The sequence below is a fragment of the Meles meles genome, chromosome 7 (genome assembly GCF_922984935.1).
Source record: "Meles meles chromosome 7, mMelMel3.1 paternal haplotype, whole genome shotgun sequence".
NCBI lineage: Eukaryota > Metazoa > Chordata > Mammalia > Carnivora > Mustelidae > Meles > Meles meles.
The window spans coordinates 53,079,543-53,103,335 of NC_060072.1; the positions used below are offsets into that span (position 1 = coordinate 53,079,543).

A 23,793-nucleotide genomic window follows, 5' to 3' on the forward strand; every position below is an offset into this window, starting at 1 on the left:
TAGTTAGCACATGTGGTAAAATTGGTTTCAGGTGTAGAATTTAGTGACTCATCACTTACATACAATACCCAGTGCTCATCAGTAACAAGTGCCTTGCTTAATACCCCTGATCCATTTAGCTCATCCTCCCCCCATCTCCCTCCATCAACCCTCGGTTTGTTCTCTGTAGATTGAATCTCTTATGGTTTGCTTTTCTCTCTATTTTGCTTCCCTTATGTCCATCTATTTTGTTTCTTAAATTCCACATATTAGTGAAATCATATGGTATTTGTCTTTATCTGACTGACTTATTTTGCTGAGCATAGTACCCTCTAGTTCCATCCACATCGTTGCAAATGGCAAGATTTCGTTCCTTTTTTTGATGGCTGAGTAATATTCCATTGTATGTGTACACCACATCTTCTTTATCCATTCATCAGTTGATGGACTTTGGGCTCTTTCCATAAGTGAGCTATTGTTGATAATGCTGCTATAAACTTCAGGGTGCCTGTGCCCCTTGGAATCAGTATTTTTGTATCCTTTGGGTAGATACCCAGCAGTACAATTGTTGGAGAATAGGGTAGTACTATTTTTAACTTTCCAAGGAACCTCCATACTGTTTCCCAGGGTGCCTGCACCAGTTTGCATTCCCACCAACAGTGTAGGAGGGTTCCCTATTCTCCACATCCTCACCACCATCTGTTGTTTCCCATGTTGTTAATTTTGGCCTCTCTGACTGGTGTTAGGTGGTATCTTATCATGGCTTTGATTTGTATTTTCTTGATGATGAGTGATGTTGAACATCTTTTCATATGTCTGTTAGCCTTCTGCATGTTCTCTTTGGAAAAGTGTTAATGTCTTCTGCCCATTTCTTAACTGGATTGTTTTTAGAGTGTTGAGTTTGATAAGTTCTTTTTTTTTTTTTTTTTTTTAAAGATTATTTATTTATTTATTTATTTGACAGAGAGAAATCACAACTAGGCAGAGAGGCAGGCAGAGAGAGAGAGAGAGGGAAGCAGGCTCCCTGCTGAGCAGAGAGCCCAATACGGGACTTGATCCCAGGACCCTGAGATCACGACCCCAGCCGAAGGCAGCGGCCCAACCCACTGAGCCACCCAGGCGCCTCGAGTTTGATAAGTTCTTTATAGGTTTTGGATTCTAACCTTTTAGCAGATATGTCATTTGCAAATATCTTCTCCCATTATGTAGACTGTCATTTAGTATTATTGATTGTCTCCTTCTCTGTGCAGAAGCTTTTTTATCCTGACAAAGTCCCAATAGTTCATTTTTCCCCTTGTTTCCCTTGCTTCCAGAGATGTGTCTAGTAAGAAGTTGCTATGGCTGAGATCAAAGAGGTTGCTGCCTGTGTTCTCCTCTGAGATTTTGATGGTTTTCTGTCTCACATTTAGGTGTCTTTCATTCATTTTGAATTTATTTTTGTGTATGGAATAGGAAGGTGGTTCAATTTCAATTCTTCTCCATGTTGCTGTCCAGTTTTCCCAACACCATTTGTTGAAGAGACTTTTTTCTATTGGTTATTCTTTTCTACTTTGTTGAAGATTAGTTGACCATAGAGTTAAGGGTCCATTTCTGGGTTCTCTATTCTGTTCCATTGATCTATGTGTCTGTTTTTGTGCCAGTACCATGCTATCTTGGTGATGACAGCTTTGTAATAGAGCTTGAAGTCTAGAATTGTGATGCTTCCAGCTTTGCTTTTCTTTTTCAAGATTGCTGTGGCTATTCGGGGTCTTTTGTGGTTCCATACAAATTTTAGGATTGTTTGCTCAGTGAAAAATGCTGGTGGTATTTTGATAGGGATTGCATTGAATGTGTAGGTTGTTCTGGGTAGCATAGACATTTTAACAATATTTGTTCTTCCAATCCATGAGCATGGAATATTTCTCCATTTCTTTGTGTCTTCGACTACTTTCATAAGTGTTTTATAGTTTTCAGAGTACAATCTTTTACCTCTTTGGTTAGGTTTATTCCTAAGTATTTTACAATTTTTAGTGCAATTGTAAACAGGATCGATTCTTTGATTTCTCTTTCAGCTTCTTTGTTATTGTATATAGAAATGCAACAGATTTCTGTATATTGATTTTATAGCCTGTGACTGCTAATTTGTGTATCAGTTCTAGCAATTTTGGGTGGAGTCTTTTGGGTTTTCTAAATAGAGTTTCATGTCATCTGTAAGTAGTGAAAGTTTGACTTCTTTGCCAATTTGGATGCCCTTTAGTTTCTTTTTGTTGTCTGATTGAGGAGACTAAGACTTGTAATACTATGTTAAATAATGATGGTGAGAGTGGACATCGCTGTCTTGTTCCTGACTGTAGAGGAAAAGCTCTCAGTTTTCCCCGTTCAGGATGGTATTCACTGTGGGCCTTTTATATATGGCCTTTATGATGTTAAGATGTTTTCCCTCTATCCCTATTTTGTTGAGGGTTTCTGTAAAGAATGGATGCTGTATTTTGTCAAATGCTTTTTCTGCATCTATTTGAGAGGATCATATGGTTCTTATCCTTTCTTTTATTAATGTAGTATGTCATGTTGATTGATTTGCAAGTATTAAACCACCCCTGCAACCCAGGAATAAATCCCACTTGATCATGGTGAATAATTCTTTTAATATACTATTCGATTCCATTTGCTAAGATCTTGTTGAGGATTTTTGCATCCATGTTAATCAGGTTTATTGGCTTGTAATTCTCCTTTTTAGTGGGGTCTTTGGTTTTGGAATCAAGGTGATGCTGGCCTCCTAGGAGAAGTTCAGAAGTTTTCCTTCCATTTCTATTTTTTGGAACAGTTTGAGAAGAATAGGTATTAACTCTTCTCTAAATGTCTGGTAGAATTCCCCTGGGAAGCCATCTGGCCCTGGACTTTTATCTGTTGGGAGATTTTTGATTACAGATTCAATTTCTTTGATGGTTATGGGTCTATTCAAATTTGCTATTTCTTACTGTTTCAGTTTTGGTATTGGTAGTTTGTATGTTTCTAGGAATTTATCCATTTCTTCCAGATTTCCCCTTTTGTTGCCATATAATTATTCATAATATCTTCTTATAATTGTTTATAGTTCTGTGGTGTTGGTTGTGATCTCTCTTCTTTCACTGGTGGTTTTATTTATTTGGGTCCTTTCTCTCTCGCTCTCTTTTTTTAAATAAAAATCTGTTTGTTTTTTTAAGTTTTTTTAAGATTTTAAGATATTTATTAGCGAGAGAGAGAGAGTACAAGCAGGAGGAACAGCAGGAAGAGCAGGGACTCGATCCCAGGACCCTGAGATGGTGACTTGAGCCAAAGACAGGTGCTTAACCGGGTGAGCCACCCACTCACACTCTCTTTTTCATATGTCTGATTAGGGGTTTATCAATTTGATTAATTCTTTCAAAGAACCAGCTCTTTTTGTTGATCTGTTCTACTGTTTTTGTTTTTGCTGTTTGTTTCTATATTGTTTATTTCTGCTCTAACCTTTATTAAAATTTTCCTTCTTCTGCTGGTGTTAGGCTTTATTTGCTGTTCCTTTTCTGTCTCCTTTCGGTATAGGGTTAGGTTGTGTATTTGAGACTTTTCTTGCTTCTTGATGTAGGCCTGTATTGCTACATATTTTCCTTTTATGACCACCTTTGCTGCATCCCAGAGGTTTTGGACTGTTGTGTTTTCATTTTCATTTGTTTCCATGCATTTTTAAATTTCTTCCTTAATTTCCTGGTTAACCCATTCATTCTTTAGTAAGATGTTCTTTAATCTCTATGTATTTGTGGTCTTTCCAAATTTTTTCTGGTGGTTGACTTCAGGTTTTAGAGTGTTGTGGCCTGAAAATATACATAGTATGATCTCAGTGTTTTTGTACTTGTTGAGGGCTGTTTTGGGACCTAGTATGTGATCTTTTCTGGAGAATGTTCCATACGCATTAGGAAAAAAAAAATGTATTCTGCTGCTTTAGCATAAAATGTTCTGAATATGTCTGTTAAGTCCGTCTTATCCATTGTGTCATTCAAAGCCATTGTTTCCTTGTTAATTTCCTGCTTAGATGATCTGTCTATTGCCGTAAGTGGGTTGTTAAAGTCCCCTTCTATTGTTGTGTTATTATCAATGAGTTTCTTTTTTATTTTATTTATTTATTTATTTTTTATTTTTTAAAGATTTTACCCATCTATTTGACAGACAGAGATCACAAGTAGGCAGAGAAGCAGGCAGAGAGAGAGAGGAGGAAGCAGGCTCCCTACTGAGCAGAGAGCCCTATGTGGGGCTTGATCCCAGGACCCTGGGATCATGACCCGAGCTGAAGGCAGAGGCTTTAACCCACTGAGCCAGCCAGGTGCCCCAATGAGTTTCTTTTTTAAAACAAATATTTTATTTATTTATTTGAGAGAGAGTGCGCATGAGTGGGGGGAAGGGCAGAGGGAGAGAGAGAGAGAGAATCCGACTCCCTGTTGAGCAGGGAGCCTGATGTGGGCCCTTCCCAGGACCCTGGGATCATGACCTACACTGAAGGAAGACACTTAACTGACTGAGCCACAGTGCTCAGTGCACAGTGATGGCACCCCATCAATGAGTTTCTTTGTGTTTATTATTAATTGGTTTATATATTTGTGTTCTCCCAAGTTGGGGGCATGTATATTTATAATTGTGAGATCTTCTTGTTGGATAGACCCCTTAATTATGATATAGTGCCTTCTTCCTCACTTGTTACAGTCTTTGGTTTAAAATCTAGTTTGTCTGATATAAGTATGGCTACTCTGGCTTTCTTTCGATTTCCATTAGAATGATAGAAGTTTCTCCATACCCTCACTTTCAATCTGGAGGTGTCTTTAGGTCTAAAATGAGTCTTTTGTAAGCAAAATATAGATGGGTCGTTTTTTTAATCCATTCTGATACCCTTTATCTTTTGATTGGAGCATTTAGTCCATTTACATTCAGAGTAATTATTGATAGATAAGAATTTAGTGCCATTGTATTACCTATAAAGTTGCTGTTTCTGAAGATTTTTTTCTGTTCCTTTCTAGTCTTTGTTGCTTTTGGTCTTTCTTTCCCACTTAAGGGGTCTCCTTTAATATTTCTTGCAGGACTGGTTTAGTGGTCATGAAACTCTTTTAGCTTTTGTTTATCTAGGAAGCTCTTTATCTCTACTTCTATTCAGAATGTCAGCCTTGTGGGATAAAGTATTCTTGACTGCATATTTTTCCCATTCAGCACATTGAATATATCATGCCACTTTCTTGTGGCCTGTCAGGTTTCTGTGGAGAGAGCTACTGCTAATTTGATTTATCTTCCCTTGTGGGTTAGGTATTTCTTTTCTCTTGCTGCTTTCAGGATTCTTTCCTTATCTCTATATTTTGCAAATTGTACTATGATATGTCTTGGTATTGGCCAGCTTTTGTTGAATTTGATAGTAGTTCTCTGTGCTTCCTGGATTTGGATGAGAATTTCCTTTCCTAGATTAAGGAAGTTCTCAGCTATAATTTGCTAAAATAAACTTTCTGCCACCTTTCCCTCTCTTCTTCTGGGACTCCTGTGATACAAATTTTATTATGCTTTATGGAGTCACTGAATTCCTTAAGTCTATGTTCATGATCCATGAATCATGGATCTTTCTTTTCTTTCCCTCTTCTCTTCTGTTTCATTATTTTCCATAATTATATCTTCCATATCACTGATTAGTTCCTCTGCTTTGTCCATCTTTGTCATTGCATCCTGTCAGTTTTGCATCTAGGTGATAGCATTTTTAATTTTTAAAAAATACTTTGCTTGTTTGTTTGTTTGATACACAGAGAGAACATGCACAAACAAGGGAAGTGGCAGGCAAAGGGAAAGGCATGAGCCCTATGAGGGGCTTGATCCCAGGACCTTGGGATCATGACCTAAGCCGAAGGCAGAAGCTTAACCAACTGAGCCATCCAGGCACCGCTCAGTTATAGCATTTTTTATTTTGGCCTGACAAGTTTTTATTTCTTTTATCTCTACAGAAAGGTATTCTCTAGTGTCTTCTAAGCTTTTCTCAAGCCCAGCTAGTATACTTAGGATTGTTGTGTTAAGTTCTGGTTCAGACATATTATTTATTATTAGTTCCCTGGTCATCACTTCTTCCTGTTCTTTCTTTTGGGGTGAATTCCTCTGTCTTGTCATTTTGAGTAGGTCACTGTTTTTTCTGTGTTAGAAAGCCTCTATGTTTCCTGCTCCTGAGAATAATGGCTATATTAAGAGGTCCTATACTGTCCCAGGCCTGGTACTTTAGGATGTGTTTCACAGTATACACTGTGTTTTTGTGTTTTGGCTGCTCTATCCCTCAGGTCAGTCCTCTGCAGTCTCCTCTCTTGTGTACCTGGCTTCCATCAGACCCTGCCCTCATGCTGTCTGTGACTGAGCCATCTGCCCACCACATGACACAGTACTCCTGTATTTTCTGTCATGCTCATGGCTGGGTTTCAAAACTCCAAATTTTAGGGACCCAGAGCAGTGCAGAGTGGTGATGATCCTCTGGGAGAGGGTCTTGCCATGCTACAGCTGGTGTCCATTAGTCCCAGAAAAGCAGTGACATGATTGTGCAGTGGCTTGGAGTTTATGGTAAAGTGTAGCACAAGCAGGCACCAGGGTATGCTGCTCTCAGTGGTATCTCTGTTCCTATGCTAATGAATGGGGCAGCACACTAGTGCCCACAAGCTCTTTTGGCGCCTGAGAGGCCATGCTGCCTCTCCCAAATGCACTCCAAGAAGGGGAACACTCTCTTCCAGTGCAATCTAGGGGATCCTCAAACCATGCTGTCTGGTCCCAGGTCTCTGCCTTCCTTCCCAATGGAAGCACTGCTGCACCAGGCTCCACTGGGCCATGGCTAATGGACTTCTGAAGCTTCAGACTTTGGGCTCCCTGGCTTGTAAAAACAGGTGAGAATCAGCTGCTCTCGTTTTCCCAGTCATTGGTTTTGGGGAAGTGTTTATCTTGTGCAGTTCCCTGCACCGCTTTCTTTCTCTTCTCTTTCTCTCTTTCCAAGATCAAAACTCCCTCCCCTCTGAAGCACCTGCATTTCTTTTCTCCCCAGAATTATGTCCCCACACTTCCTATCTTCCCTGATGTGGCTTCTTTTCATCCTCTAGTTCTGCAGTTTGTACTTTACCATGTGAGGTCTTCCTCACCCTGCCCAGGTTTTAGGATATCTAACCTTGGTTGTAATGAGAAACAAACGTGATGTATTCACTTTAGTAGACCTCCTTATTCATACATCAGCCAGTTCTATGGCAACACTGGGACCCAGTAAATAATACTGAAATATAATGTTATAATATAAGCTTAAGTTGTCTTCTTGGTGTCTTTCATCAAAGAGAATTTGGTCTCTTAGGCAAATGTGCATGTTTCTTGACACATCCTAGGAGTCTCATGATCTTTTTCAGGGCTAGTAAAGAACTATTTTATTTTATTTTTTAGTAATATGTACACCCAACATGGGACTCAAACTTATAACCCTGAGATCAAGAGTCTCATGCTATCCCAACTGAGCCAGTCAGGTACTCTGTGAAAGTATAGTTTAGGAGAGAGATAGGTTGCAGAGAGATGGACTATCTCAGTAGGGGACATGCCAAGGTGTTGGGTAGTAGGGCAAGACCTTGGGTTCTAGTCCAAGTCCTATAACCAAATTGCTGTGGAATAATTGCTCTTTTTGAGTTTCTATTCCTCCAAACAGAAGAAGTCTATAGAGCAAGGAGAGAGTTCAAAGCAAGTTCACTGAATTTGAGAATATGATGCTATTGTGATGGCCACTGCCAGATGAAGTCACTGGTTATCTCAGAGCATTAATGTAGGAAGGAAGCTTGAGACAAATAGTCAGGAAGTGCATGATCACAGGAACAAGTTATGGCCTTATTGTTTAACATCTATCAGGTCAAACTCTAACTCAGAGAAAAACCAAACCAACCAAGCAACCAAAAAAACCATTAACACACAAGATTCCTGGTAGGAAAATTGAAGGAATGGAGATATAATTTGGATGCTTTCTTATTAGTTTTTATTTTTTTTCACAAGGGATTTGCACTGACTTCGAGGATTAAGAATAAGAAGTAGAGTGTTGAGAAGATGCAGGAAATTATCTCATTAAGTATGCATACAGTATTTGCTGGACACACAGGAACATCACTTCTTAGATGTCCACAAATTCTCCTGTGCACATGTTTGCTTGCCCACCACTTGTAACCCAGGGTCTTTAGTATCTGTTAAGATACATATGAATACCTTTAGGGGTGCCTGGGTGGCTCAGTGGGTTAAGCCTCTGCCTTCAGCTCAGGTCATGATCTCAGGCTCCTGGGATCGAGCCCCACATCAGGCTCTCTGCTCAGCAGGGAGCTTGCTTCCCCCCCTTCCCTCTGCCTACCTCTCTGCCTACTTGTGACCTCTCAATCTGTCAAATAAATAAATAAATAAATAAATAATCTAAAAAAAGATACATATGAATACCTTTAAATATTCACTTATGCTCTGAAACACATACAAACTGAGCTCCTTATGTTTTTTTAAAATTTTTAATTTTTTTAATTGACATATGATGTATTATTAGCCCCAGGGGTACAGGTATGTGAATCGCCAGGTTTACACACTTCATAGCACTCACCATAGCACATACCTTCCCCCATGTCCATAACTCCACCACCCTTTCCCTATCCCCCTCCCCCGGCAACCCTCAGTTTGTTTTGTGAGATTAAGAGTCTCTTATGATTTGTCTCCCTCCGATCTCATCTTGTTTAATTTATTCTTTTCCTACCTCCCAAGCCCCCCACGTTGCCTCTCAACTTCCTCAAATTAGGGAGATCATATGATAATTGTCTTTCTCTGATTGACTTATTTCACTCAGCATAATACCCTCTAGTTCCATCCACGTTGTCATAAATGGCAAGATTTCATTTCTTTTGATGGCTGCATAGTATTACATTGTGTGTGTGTGTATATATATATATATATATATATACCACTTCTTCTTTATCCATTCATCTGTTGATGGACATTTAGGTTCTTTCCATAGTTTGGCTATTGTGGACATTGCTGCTATAAACATTCAGGTGCACATGCCCCTTTGGATCACTACATTTGTATCTTTAAGGTAAATACCCAGTTGTGCAATTGCTGGGTCATAGGGTAGCTCTATTTTCAACTTTTGAGGAACCTCCATGGTGTTTTCCAGAGTGGCTGTACCAGCTTGCATTCCCACCAACCATGTGGGAGGGTCCCCCTTTCTCCACATCCTCACCAGCATCTGCATTTCTTGACTTGTTAATTTTATTCATTCTGACTGGTATGAGGTGGTATCTCATTGTGGTTTTGATTTGTATTTCCCTGATGCCGATTGATGTTGAGAACTTTTTCATGTGTCTGTTGGACATCTGGATGTCTTCTTTGCAGAAGTGTCTGTTCATGTCCTCTGCCCACTTCTTGATTGGATTATTTGTTCTTTGGGTGTTGAGTTTGATAAGTTCTTTATAGATTTTGGATACTAGCCCTTTATCTGATATGTTGTTTGCAAATATCTTCTCCCTTTCTATCAGTTGTATTTGGGTTTTGTTAACTGTTTCCTTTGCTGTGCAAAAGCTTTTGATCATGATGAAGTCCCAAAAGTTCATTTTTGCTCTTGCTTCCCTTGCCTTTGGTGATGTTCCTAGGAAGAAGTTGCTGTGGCTGAGGTAGAAGAGGGTGCTGCCTGTGTTCTCCTTAAGGATTTTGATGGATTCCTTTCTCACATTGAGGTCCTTCATCCATTTTGAGTCTATTTTCATGTGTGGTATAAGGAAACGGTCCAATTTCATTTTTCTGCATGTGGCTTTCCAATTTTCCCAGCACCATTTGTTGAAGAGACTGTCTTTTTTCCATTGGACATTCTTTCCTGCTTTGTCGAAGATTAGTTGACCATAGAGTTGAGGGTCTATTTCTGGGCTTTCTATTCTGTTCCATTGATCTATGTATCTGTTTTTGTGCCAGTACCGTACTGTCTTGATGATGACAGCTTTGTAATAGAGCTTGAAGTCTGGAATTGTGATGCTACCAACTTTGGCTTTCTTTTTCAATATTCCTTTGGCTATTGGAGGTCTTTCCTGGTTCCATATAAATTTTAGGATTATTTGTTCCATTTCTTTGAAAAAAAATGGATGGGATTTTGATAGGGATTGCATTAAATGTGTAGATTGCTTTAGGTAGCATAGACATTTTCACAATATTTGTTCTTCCAATCCAGTTGCATGGAACATTTTTCCATTTCCTTGTGTCTTCCTCAATTTCTTTCATGAGTACTTTATAGTTTTCTGAGTATAGATTCTTTGCTCTTTGGTTAGGTTTATTTCTAGGTACCTTATGGTTTTGGGTGCAATTGTAAATGGGATTGACTCCTTAATTTCTCTTTTTTCTGTCTTGTTGTTGGTGTAAAGAAATGCAACTGATTTCTGTGCATTGATTTTATATCCTGACACTTTACTGAATTCCTGTACAAGTTCTAGCAGATTTGGAGTGGAATCTTTTGGGTTTTCCACATAAAGTATCATATCATCTGCGAAGAGTGATAATTTGACTTCTTCTTTGCCGATTTAGATATGAGTTTCTTATGTTATATGTAATTGTTTCCCATCAATAGATTGGTTCGACTTACAATTTTATCCTTCTTGCTCATGAAGAAACACATTACTTGTTAACATTAACATCACATTGAAAATTCAGCATCACAAGAAAAGACTCTGTAACAAAAGAAATTTTCAAAGCTGAGGATGTTTATTGCAAAGTCTATTCATTACACTAACACCAAATCCTACAATATAATTAATCTTCTGGGATTTATCCTTTATTTTATTCCACTTATTGAAGCAATTACCTTAGAGTATAACTTCTTCATTTGAATGTCAGACTGTACAGAGCAAAGAATCTGTTATCTCTGTTCAGACTCTACAGAGTAAAGAATCTGTTATCTCTGTTCTAGTGGTAGCATGGGACCAACTTAATTTTGTCTTATGCTTGTTTTCTTAAGAACTGTTTTTATTTTACTTGTCATATGCAAGATTGATGAGAGCTTGAAAAATGGGAGTGTAGTGAGAAAAAAGCAAGTATATTGCTACAAGCTTAATAAAAACTTATGTATTAAATGATAATGAGAAAGATGACTGCTTCTATAGTGGTATTAAGCTTTTCTTCTGTAAAAGTTATTCGAATACCTATTAAGTACTTCATCTAACCAAGGAGGAAGTTACAGTGGAAGGCAGAGTATAATATTTATCTTGTCTTTCATGCTATAGAATGCAATTATACACATAAAGTTGAATTATAGGAAATGTTGCACTCTGCAGTGTAACTCTAGAATTAGAGTTTAAAAGAGAGATTAGTTATTTGGACTAGGTGGTGGTTTTAATCAGCTTGAACTGCTAACCAGAGTATCACTGGGTGTCTTAAACCACAGACATTGATGTCTCACAGTTTTGGAGGCTGGGAAGTCCAAGATCAAAATGTTGATGGGTTCCGTCTCTGGTGAGGATCTTGTTTGTGGCTTGCCCTCTAATTGTGTCCTTTCCTGGTAGAGGGAGAGTGCACTGGGACCTCTTCTTCTTAGAAGGACACTAATCTCATCATTAGTGAGGGCCTCTTGTACTTGTCTAAAACTAATAACCTTCCAAAGGCCATATGCCCAGGTACCATCATGTTAGAAGTTAGAGCTTCAATATATGAATTTTGGGGAGAAATAAATATTCAGTCCCTAATAATGGTAATGAGAGGGGGTATAAAGAATAATTATTGATCATGACACTGAATCTCTTCTTTGGTTTCCTACATTTTCTTACCTTTTCCCACCATCTTTAATCTCTCCCTAGAGCCTGGTTCAACAGATCCTCAAAAATGATTTTTACTGGATTGGTCTGAGGAACAAATCTGGCTGGAGGTGGGAAGATGGGTCACCCCTAACCTCAAGGTAAGGGGGTTCAAAACAATGGGGAAAAAAGAGAAAAGGAGAAGAGAAAGTATGTGATGTGGAAATAGGTCAAGGTTAACAGATGGTGAGGAGAGGAAAGGGTAAGGAAAGGAACTAGAGAACAGGAGAGGAAATGAATGGTGGATAAGAGCCAACCCCCGCCCAAAACAAAAAAAAACAAAAACCAAACCCAACAACAAAAACCCCCATCAACAACGAAAAAAAGAGAGGCTAATGTTCTGGGAGCTGAGAGAAGTGGGGCCTGAATAGGGAGAAAGAACTGCCCAGTTTTTATCTCTTCCATGCCTTGCAGCTCCTTTGCTCTCATGTTACCTTAAGTGATTGACTTTCCTGATTTCTTACAGCATTGTTTCAAACAGCTTGATCCAGAAGTGTGGAACCATCAACAGAAACGGTCTCCAAGCCTCTAGCTGTGAAGTTTCTTTACCGTGGATCTGTAAGAAGGTCAGACTTTGAGGGGGTCAGATCTGTGTAAGGCTCCCTCACAAGAGGTAGCAGGCCTCTGGGTGCTCAGATGACCATGAGCATGTATTTGGTGAATGCTGAACCTTCTAGGACATAGCATTCGATGTAAGATTAGTGCAGCTTCCCTGGGAACTGAAAGTTTGTTGATGGACTCTCCTTGAGAACATTTAGATATTGTCTTAACAATTTAAAGATCAGATCTAGGATCATTTGGGAAATACAAATTTTTTGTAGTACTTCTTACTGTCATGAGTGATGCTGCCTCCTTCATTCCCCATTCCCACCATTTCTGTCAAAAGTGTACCTTTCCTCTATGTTATGGTCCGAACTGACAAAATCTGCACAGGTATATACTATTGCTGATGTGTTATAGGTGTTTTTGATGTGTGCTAGGAAGTTGGCATGTTACTTATTCTTCATAATATATGTTTATCCTAATGGTGGCCCTTCACGGAGAAAGCTATATTCTAAAGGATCATGCTAATAGTGAGAACCTAAGTTGTAGAAAGAGGATGAGAACCGGGTGGTGCTTTCTGCTTTTCAGCTCTTCACCACTTAAAGACCTGGCCTTGGCTGAATTTAATTTTTCTAGGCGTGCATAGATGTGGTTGAATAAACTGATATATGACCATATTTTTTCCATGTTGTGGATGTGTGATTTGCAGGTTAATTTCACAATAGTGGTCAATCTGAGGAAAGTTTACAGAAGCCATTTATGTGCTTGATTCCCAAATTATTTTAGGCTTGAATGCCTCAAAAATGAGAAAAACTTGGTTATTTCTCTTAAGTAGGGTTTGGAGAGGGATGCCTGGGTGGCTCATTTGGTTAAGTGTCTGCCTTTGGCTCAGGTCATGATCCTGGGGCCCTGGGATCGAGTCCCAAATCGGGCTCCCTGCTTGGCAGGGAGCCTGCTTCTCCCTCTGCCTGCCGCTCCCTTGCTTGTGCTCACTCACTCTCACTCTATCTGATAAATAAATAAAATATTTAAAAAAAAACTAGGGTTTGGAGATAGGGAGGGAAGGTGCTGTTTAAAAGACATAGGAGGGAATACTGAGGGGGACCATCATTCTGTACTGTTCTGTTGATGATGCTGGATTACAATCTCTTACCTTTCTCTCAGTTTTAAAAAAAATTAACATATAGTGTATTATATGTTTCATGGACACAGGTCCGTGATTCATCAGTCTCTGTATTGTTTATCAAATTCCTCAAATCAGTGAGATCATATGATAATTGTCCCTCTCTGATTGACTTATTTTGCTGAGCATAATACCATCTAGTTCAATCCATGTTGTTGCAGATGGCAGATTTCATTTTTTGATGGCTGCATAGTATTTCATTGTATATACACACCACTTCTTCTTTATCCATTCATCTGTTGATGGACATCTTTCCATAGTTTGACTATTGTGGACATTGCTGCTATAAATACTCAGGTGCACGTGCCTCTTCAGATCCCTATATTTGTATCTTTAGGATAAATACCCCATAGTGCCATTGCTGGGTCATAGGGTAGCTCTATTTTCAACTTTTTGAGGAACCTCCATACTATTTTCCAGAGTGGTTGCACCAGCTTGCATTCCCACCAACAGTGTAGGAGGATTCCCCTTTCTCTGCATCCTCACCAACACCTGTCATTTCCTGACTTGTTAATTTTAGCCATTCTGACTGGCATGAGGCAGTATCTCACTGTGGTTTTGATATGTATTTCCCTGATGCCGAGTGACGTGGAGCACTTTTTCATGTGTCTGTTGGCCATTTTTCCTAGTTCTTTTTTTTTTTTTGAGGAACATGAACTCTATCTTATCTATTGTTATATCCTCCCTCCACCTAAAATAGTGCTAGCCCATAAATTGATTAAAGGAATTAAGGGCAAAAAATACAGTATTTTCTAATCATTCCTGACCCCATCCATGTGTGCTTAGCTGCCTCTAAAAAGGCAAAGAGGCAGTTTGGTCTGGATGTAATGTTTAGAGAAGGAAGTGGTAGAAACAAACTCCTGTGTGCTTATGATCTCTTACCATTGGCTCTGGGGCGGGAGGGTGTCTGTTGATTATGAATGTGATGGTAGCGATTCCAGCTTGGTTAAGGATGTAATGATCCTGATTCCTCTTGGGCCCTGGCTTTGCTGCTACAGAGTGCACAATCTCAGTTACTTATTCAAAGAGAAGCAGAGGAGGACAGTGCCCTTCTAAGCTCTCCTCTGAGCAGGAAGCTTGTGGGCAATTCTTCTCTGTGATGACGTTTCAGTCTTTTTGCAAGGATTTCTCACCACCTCTCATCAGAATTGGATCTAGTTCTTCCCTGCTCTTCCTCCCTTCAGGATGTTACATTAGAAATCACTGATCTCCTAGCTATTTATTTGTTCCCTGGACTTACTCATTAGGAGCCAGGGTCAGTTACTAACTCAAATTCTTCTCCCTTGCCTAGTGAAATAAAGTTTGAGTTTATCTTTGTGTCTGGTGCAAGGAAGTGGTCCATTTCCATTCTTTGCATACTTTCTTTTTTTTTCTTTGCATACTTTCGACTAGTTTTCCCAACACCATTAAAAAAAAAAAATTCAGATGTGTTTTAGTCAAGGGTTTTCAAAAGAAGAAAAACAGAAAAGGCTAACAATCTGATCAAATGTACAGTTCGAAAATGTCTTTTGGCATTTAACAACAAGTCCTAAGAAAGAAATCCAGTTTTCTTCAACCAAACAAGTTAACCCTGGCAAGTTTGTAGCACTAGTAAAATAAAAATAAAAAGTTAACACTCTTGATTATACAGTTATCTCCATGAAAATCTTTTTTCCCAATCTGTACAGAAGGTCTTTCTTCATAAATTTTTAAAAAAGATTTTATTTATTTATTTGACAGAGATCACAAGTAGGCAGAGAGGCAGGCAGAGAGAGAGAGGGGGAAGTGGACCCCCTGCTGAGCAGAGAGCCTGATACGGGGCTCGATTCCAGGACCCTGAGATCACGACCCGAGCCGAAGGTAGAGGCTTTAACCCACTGAGCCACCCAGGCGCCCCCATAAATTAACTTTTTAAATAATTTAATGGCTGCCTATTATGTGATGTTCAACTATTTTTTTTTTTTTTTAAATGTACAGAGGTTATGTTTCCCAACTCTTACCCAGACGAGTATGGCTCAGTTCAGACCCATCTAGCAGCAGATTTCCCCTCCCCTCTAACTGAGCTACCAAGTTTCTCTCTTAACTGATACAAACATATCAAGTAGTAAGAGACCCAGGCTTACAAATGGACTAAATACAAGGAGGGCACTGCATCCAGTTGGACTTTCACAAAGCGGTAGTGTTCTAGGGAGTGTAGAACCAATAATAGCACAACTTTTAAAAAGGAAACAATAACAAAACACATTTCTTTTATGGCAATGTAATTTTCACTAGACTCTACACTTCTCAGAGCATCAAGGACTTTTTTTTTTTTAAAGATTTTATTTATTTGACAGACAGAGATCACAAGTAGGCAGAGAGACAGGCAGAGAGAGAGGAGGAAGCAGGCTCCCCGCTGAGCAGAGAGCCCGACGTGGGGCTCCATCCCAGGACCCTGAGATCATGACCTGAGCCGAAGGCAGAGGCTTAACCCACTGAGCCACCCAGGCGCCCCACATCAAGGACTTTTGAAACTATGAAATGTCACTGACATCTATAATCAAATACAAGCATAAAATTTAAGAACTAGAAAGTCCTTGAAAGAAATACGTGCTTAGCCCTAGCTTGACTACCATTGGTTGAGGGGACTTTTTCCCTCTTGCATATTCCTGCCTCCTTGGTCAAAGATTCGGTGACCATATAAGTGTGGGTTTATTTCTGGGTGTTCTCTTCCATTCCATTGACTCATGTGTCTGTTTTGTGCTAGTACCGTACTGTTTGGATTACCACAGCTTTGTAGCGATTCTTGAAATCTCAAATTGTGATACCTCCAGTTTTGTTTTTCTTTCTCAAGACTGCTTTGGCTAGTTGGGGTCTTTTGTGGTTCCATACAAATTTTAGGATTGTTTGTTCTAGTTCTTTGAAAAATCTGTTGGTGTTTTGATAGGGATTGCATTAAATTTATATACTGCTTTGGGTAGTATAGATATTTTTAACAATATTCTTTATTTTTTTTTAAATTTTATTTATTTATTTGACAGAGAGAGACATATCACAAGTAGGCAGAGAGAGAGGGGGAAGAAGGCTCCCCGCTGAGCAGAGAGTCCCATGCGGGGCTCAATCCCAGGACCCTGAGATAATGACCTGAGCTGAAGGCAGAGGTTTAACCCACTGAGCCACCCAGGTGCCCCAATATTCTTTATTTTTTAAAGATTTTTAAAATTATTTTAAAGTAATCTCTATACCCAGTGTGGGGCTTGAACTTACCATCCCTGAGATCAATATTTATTTTTCCAATATTTATTTTTCCAATCCATGAGCATGGGATATCTTTCCATTGGTTTGTGTTGTTTGCAATTTCTTTCATCTATGTTTTAAAGTTTAGAGTACAATGATTAGAGTTAGTCAAATTCCTCAGGTCATGGATCACCATCTTCATCAGACATATATGCCTCTCTTGCAGTCCATTTACCTTTCCCCTTGCTCCCACATCCCCACTTTCACAAACATACTTTGATGTTTCATATAGTCCTTGAGCTTATTTGTATCTTTATAAAATATGTACTGTTTCTTATTTGTTTCATATTTAATTAAATTATTCTATATATTTTATTATTTTACTTTTTCCATGAACATGTTTTTGAGTTCTATTCATGTTGCACTATGTACATGTAATTCATCCTTCTAGCTGTTGCATAATTTCCATTTCATGTATTCATTCTCTTAATGATGGACACCTGTTACCTTTGTTTCCTCACTAGCACAAACAGTGATGGGATAGATATTCTCTTCTATATCCCTACTCCAAAGTCTTCCCCATCTTAGGAAATGACCCTGAGTTGTTCAGATTCCAAACTGAAGAGCTTCCTGATTTCATTTTTCTACATCAACACATTTTATCATTGCCACCAGCAAAGTATAATCTAAATCTCCTCTCTTCTTTTCATTTCTACTTTTTAAAAAAATTTTTATTTATTTATTTGACAGAGAGAGAGAGAGAGAGAGAGAGAGATATCACAAGTAGGCAGAGAGGCAGGCAGAGAGAGAGAAGGGGAAACAGGTTCCCCGCTGAGTAGAGAGCCCAATGTGGGCCTTGATCCCAGGACCCCGAGATCATGACCTGAGCTGAAGGTAGAGGCTTAACCCACTGAGCCACCCAGGTGCCCCTCCATTTCTACCTTTCTAAAAAAGATTTATTTATTTATTAGAGAGTGAGAGAGCATGCACACTAGTGTGAGTTGGAGAAGGGGCAGAGGGAGAGACTTTCAAGCAGACTCCCGCTGAGCAACCTGGGGTCCATCTCATGACCCATGAGATCATGACCTGAACCAAAATTGTCAGTTGAGACACCTAACAGCCACCAAGGCACTCCTCCATTTCCACTTTTAATTCCATTCCAAACCTCTGTTGTTGTTCACCTAGATTACTGTGACAGTGTCTTTTGTTATGACCTCCTTTAAAAATAGTTTCAGTGAGGGGTGCATGGGTGGCTCAGGCAGTTGTGTCCAGCTCTTGGTTGTGGCTCAGGTCATGGTCTCAGGTCATGGGATGGAGTGCCAAGGCAGCTCTGTGCTCAGCAGGGAGTCTGCTTAGGATTCTCTCTCTCCTTCTGCCTCTTTCCCTGTTCATGTGTGTGCACTCTCCAAATAAATAGAATCTTAAAAAAAATAGTTTTATTGAGATATAGTTGACACACAATAATCTGAATATATTTAAAGAGTAAAATTTGGTAAGTTTTGACATATATCTATATCTATCTATATTTATCTATCTCCATGAAAATGTCACCATAATCGAGATGGTGAAAACAGCAACTATCCTGAAAGTCTTCCTCATGCTTTTTGTAATTCCTCCTTCTCTCTCGTCCCTGTCACCCAACACTCTCCAATCCTCAGGAAACCCTGATCTACTTTATGTCACTACAGATTAGATTATGTCTTCTAGAGTTTTAGTACATAGAGTTTTACAGAGTCATTATATGTACTCTTCTCTTTCAGTATTCTTTCACTCAGAATAATTATTTTGAGATTCATTCCTGGTGTTGTGTGTATCTATGGTTTACCCTTTTTTATTGCTAATATTCCATTATATGGATGTGTCATAATTTGTTTCTTCATTCACTTGTTGATCGACATTTTGGTAGTTTCAGTTTTGGGCTATTAAAAATAAAGCTGTTCTGAACATTTGGGTACAAATCTTAGTATGGATGTAGGCTTTCTTTTCTCTTGATAAAATACGTAGGAGGTGGAATGGCTGGATCATATGGTAGGTATACATTTAACTTTTTAAGAAACTGTAAACCTCTTTTTCAAAGTGTTTGTACCATTTTATATTCCAGCCAGCAGTGTATGGGAATTCTAGTTCCTTCACATCCTCAGTGACCCTGGGTATCAGCAGTCTTTTCATTTTTAGCCATTCTAGTAGGTACTCAGTGGTATTTTGTTGTGGCTTTAATTACCATTTCCTTAAAGATCAGTTGTGTTGAGCAACTTTTCATATGGTTAACTGCCATCCATATATCTTTCTTTAGTGAAATAATTGTTTAGATATTTTGATTCTTTATTTGTTTTCTTGCTGCTGAGTTTTCAGAGTTCTTAATATTCTGGATACAAGTTCTTACCAGATACACACTTTGTAAATATTTTCTCCTAGTCTGTGGTTTGTCTTTTTATCCTCTTTTTTTTTTTTTTTTTTAAGATTTTATTTATTTATTTGTGTGACAGAGAGATCACAAGTAGGCAGAGAGGCAGGCAGAGAGAGAGGGGGAAGCAGGCTCCCTGCTGCGCAGAGAGCCCAATGTGGGGCTCCATCCCAGGGTCCTGGGATCATGACCTGAGCTGAAGGCAGAGGCTTAACCCACTGAGCCACCCAGGTGCCCCTCTTTTTATCCTCTTAATAGTGAGTTTCAAAGAATAGAATTTTTAAATTTTTGTGAAGTCTATGTTATCAATCTTTGTATTATAGTTTGTATTATTTGTATGTTGTCTAAGAAATCTTTGCCTAGTCCATGTTCACAAAGATTGCCTTTATGTTTCTTCCAGAAATTTTACAGTTTTAGCTTTTGCATTGAGGCCTGTGATCTGGTTTGATCCAACTTTTACATATGGTGTGAGATATGGGTGGAGGTCTCTTTTTTCTTCTTCTTTTTTTTTTTTTAAAGATTATTTATTTATTTATTTGGCAGAGAGAGATCACAAGTCGGCAGAGAGGCAGGCAGAGAGAGAGAGAGAGAGGGAAGCAGGCTCCCTGCTGAGCAGAGAGCCCGATGCGGGACTCGATCCCAGGACCCTGAGATCCTGACCTGAGCCAAAGGCAGCGGCTTAACCCACTGAGCCACCCAGGCGCCCTCTTTTTTCTTCTTTTTATCTAAGCCTAATTGTTCCAGCACTTTTTATTGAAATAACTACCCTTTTGTCATTAAGCTCCTTTGATACCTTTGTTGAAAATCAATGATCATATTGGCCTATTTCTGCATTTTGTCTTTTGTGCCATTTATTAGTCTATCACTTCATTTCTACACCACTGTAATTTTATCATAAGTCTTGAAATCAAGTAGTGTGATCCTCCAACTTTGTTTTTTTTCAAAATTGTTTTAGTTGTTCTAGGTCCTATGATATTTTTCTGTAGATCTTAGATAAATATTCTATTCCTATGTTATTTTGTAAATGTATGAATGTATCAGGGTGAATTACTGGGTCAATGGATACTTTGTTCAAATGAGCCTACTAATTTAAACTCTCCAGCAATGTATGAGGTTCAGTGCCTGTTGCTCTCTACCCTCCTCTCCTTTGGTAAGGCTGAAGTGAGCCACAGGCTCCTTATGATCATGAATTTTCACGCCTGGCTCTATCCTCTTATGAGTTTTTTTTTTTTTTTTTTTAGAAGGTTCTTCACATTGGAAGACATCTATAAGACAATGCTAGTAATGATCTTTGCTAATAATCCTCTCTCAAAGCAAAATCTTGATGATAATAAAGTCTTTGTTTCCATATTAGTAATGAGATAAGGAAGGAAATAAAGGGTAGGGGAGAAAACTCTTAGCACACAGCAGAAAATAAAAAAGGAATGTGGTAAAAGCTAAGGAAAGCTTTCAAGGTGGAGGGAACATTCATCAATATAACATGCTAAAGAGATGTAAAGTAGCATAATGACAGAAGAATATTCAATGAAATTGACAATATGGAGGTCATTGTTCATCATGCTTTATTAGTGTGCTGGTGAAAGATGTGAAATTTCAGTGACCTGATGGGGGTAAGGGAATGGAAAAAAATGAGTTTAGATATATCTTTTAAGAAGTTTTCTTACAGCAGGAAGGAAATGATAACATCTAAATAAAGGGCTGTATGTTGCACCAATACATTTTTACATATAGATAAGAAAGAGTAGCTCATGTTTATAGCTTTCAACTTAGTTGAAAGAGAGAGATTAAAAATTTATGCAAGACAAGGATCCTTGAGGCAGTGGATGAAGGGTGACCCAATGCACAAATGGAAGAAATAATTTTGCGTGGAAAGAGCATCCCTTTTCCTATGGAAGGGGGATGATGGGGGAAGATTCTGATATGTTTGTCTAAGTGATAGGAAAGAAAATGTACTGTTCTTGCCTGGTGAACTCTATTTTCTCAGTGAAATAAAGGACAAGTTTATATGCTAAGAATGAAGGAGAAAGTGATAGGTTTGGGATCTACGGAAGGCAGAATTGTGGAATTTCTGCACAGGGAAAAGAGACCTCTGCCTAGAGACACAACACTGCTGGCCAGCACTGAAAGCTCAGGTGAGGCAGGAGGCCACACATGTTTGGTGATTTCAGCCTGCACTACTGCCTGATTATTGGCTGCAGCCCCTGTCAGACTAGTTGTAATAACAGAGAAGTCAAGTGGTGGGAATGATGGAGGGTGGGGATTTTGCAGGGAGTTTTCAGGAAATAGAAGTAGCCAGAAGTAGATAAGAAACCCAAAGAGTAGGGGACCCTGGAGTGAGGAACATGCTGGATGGGAAAAGATTTGGGAGTAACAGGGATGTACTTTAGGAATGTCGGTGAGGTCCAGAGGGGACGACCAAGAAAGAATTCTTGAGCTGTCTTTGGTGCAAAAAAGTGATTTTATTAAAGCATGGGGACAGGACTCGTGGGCAGAAAGAGCTACTGCCCTGGGGGCTCTGAGGTGTGACTGGTTATATACTTGGGAGTTGGGGGATTTGGGGAAAGGGAGGTTTTCAAAATAATTTTTATTTGCTAAGGAGGACCTACAAGATACTGGGGCCCTTGTCACTGCACAGTTAAGGTAGTTTTTCCCTCTAGTTAAGCATTAAGACAGCTTCCTTCCAGGGGCGCCTGGATGGCTCAGTGGGTTAGGCCTCTGCCTTCAGCTCAGGTCATGATCTCAGGCTCCTGGGATCGAGCCACCCATCAGGCTCTCTGCTCAGCAGGGAGCCTGCTTCTTCCCCTCTGTCTGCCTGCCTCTCTGCCTGCTTGTGATGTCTCTCTCTGTTAAATAAATACATAAAATCTTAAAACAAAAAGTTTTCTTCTGGAAGTTACGTTATTGATAACAATGCTTTTTTTTTTTTTTTTTTGTAAATTGAGGGAGACTCCTGTCTTGCTGGACTGTGATCTCTGTTAGTTAACCATCCCCCCCACACCCCTCTCCTTCCCTTAGGTAGAGCAGCCAGGAGTGCCTGAGGAATGTTCCAGATCCTACCTGGGAGTGGGAGTGGGTGTTTGCAGGGTGTCAGCTTTTGCTTTGTCCTCAACTTGCCTTCTGCTCCCTCATCAATAGTACAGGAAATGACAGAAATACTGCAGTGAACATTGTTGTACATATATCCTATTTCTCTATAACAGATTCCTAAAAGTGAGGGGCCTGGGCCAAAATGTATGCCAAATTAAAAATTTAAATGATACTACCAGATTGTAAGACTGAAACCATTTTACTTCCACTAGTAGTGGATAAGAACACTGGTCCTCCCTTCTTCTCAGTTCCAGATGTTCAAAGTTTTAAATTTGGCTTATTATCATCATTCTTATTCTTTTTCTTGTGTTATGTATGGGGGGAGGAGGAGGAATGTTACATCGCCATTATAGTTTGTGTTTTTCTAGCTGCTAATATCTTTGAGCATCTTCTCAAATTAATTTGTAATTTGTATTTCCTTTGAATTACCTTTTCATACATATCCCTTGGCTATTTATTCTCTCAGCGTTTTTGTTTTTTTGTCTTTTTTTTTTTCCTTTCTTACCGATCTGTAGGCACTGTGTATACTTGGAATAAATTTTTGTTAGTTATATGTGTTACAGATGTTTTCTTTCTATTATTTGTGTGTTTTTTTTTTTTTTAATGTCATGGAGATTTTTTTTCCATTCATGTATTTTAAGTTTTTTTTTTTTTTTTTTTTAAATATTTTATTTATTTGACAGAGAGAAATCACAAGTAGGCAGAGAGGCAGGCAAAGAGAGAGGAGGAAGCAGGCTCCCCACGGAGCAGAGAGCCCAATGTGGGGCTCGATCCCAGGACCCTGAGATCATGACCTGAGCCGAAGGCAGAGGCTTTAACCCACTGAGCCACCCAGGTGCCCCTCATGTATTTTAAGTTTTTTTTTTTTTTCTAACAATATTTATTTATTTATTTTTTTTCAGCGTAACAGTATTCATTCTTTTTGATGTATTTTAAGTTTTAATAAGGTCAAATCTCTCATTCTCTGCTACCACCCTTCCCCCCAAGTTGCAGATTCTGGTTTTCTACTTTGAATCCCCTACCTGGGATTATGCATACATTTTCCAAGTTTTTTCCTAATGGGACACCTGGGTGGCTCAGTCTTTAAGCATCTGCCTTCAGCTCAGGTCATGATCCCAGGGTCCTGGGATCAAGTCCCACATCAAGCTCCTTGTTCAGCCGGGAGTCTGCTTGTCCCTCTCCCTCTGCTTGTGCTCTCTCTCTCTCTTTCTCTATCTCAACCTGTGTCTCTCAAATAAATAAATAAATCAATAAATAAAATCTTTAGGGTGCCTGGGTGGCTCAGTGGGTTAAAGCCTCTGCCTTCGGCTCAGGTCATGATCCCAGGGTCCTGGGATCGAGCCCAGCATGGGGCTCTCTGCTCAGCAGGGAGCCTGCTTCCCTTCCTCTCTCTCTGCCTGCCTCTCTGCCTACTTCTGATCTCTCTCTGCCAAATAAATAAAATCTTTAAAAAAATAAATAAAATCTTTAAAAACAAAATGAAAAAACTTGTCGGCGGTTAAGATAAATGTGGGAACATTCTGCACACAGGTGAATACTATAACGTAATGTGTTTTCAGCGTGACTGGAGTTCAGTGAGCACACCC

The 23,793-nt window shown here is 39.2% G+C and overlaps 1 protein-coding gene across 3 annotated transcripts in view; it reads left to right on the top strand.

Annotated features, from left to right (window-relative positions):
* The window catches only part of KLRG1 (killer cell lectin like receptor G1), an 84,660-nt gene that overhangs the window by 39,590 nt on the left and 21,277 nt on the right, over positions 1–23,793 (top strand). For 2 of the 3 annotated variants that reach the window (XM_046010674.1, XM_046010676.1), the window contains 2 exons: positions 11,799–11,896; positions 12,262–12,361. In XM_046010674.1, coding sequence (XP_045866630.1) covers positions 11,799–11,896; positions 12,262–12,361 — 198 coding nt within the window. Of the gene's footprint in view, positions 1–11,798; positions 11,897–12,261; positions 12,374–23,793 lie in introns of those variants that run through there. The other variant, XM_046010675.1, reaches the window with a different exon arrangement.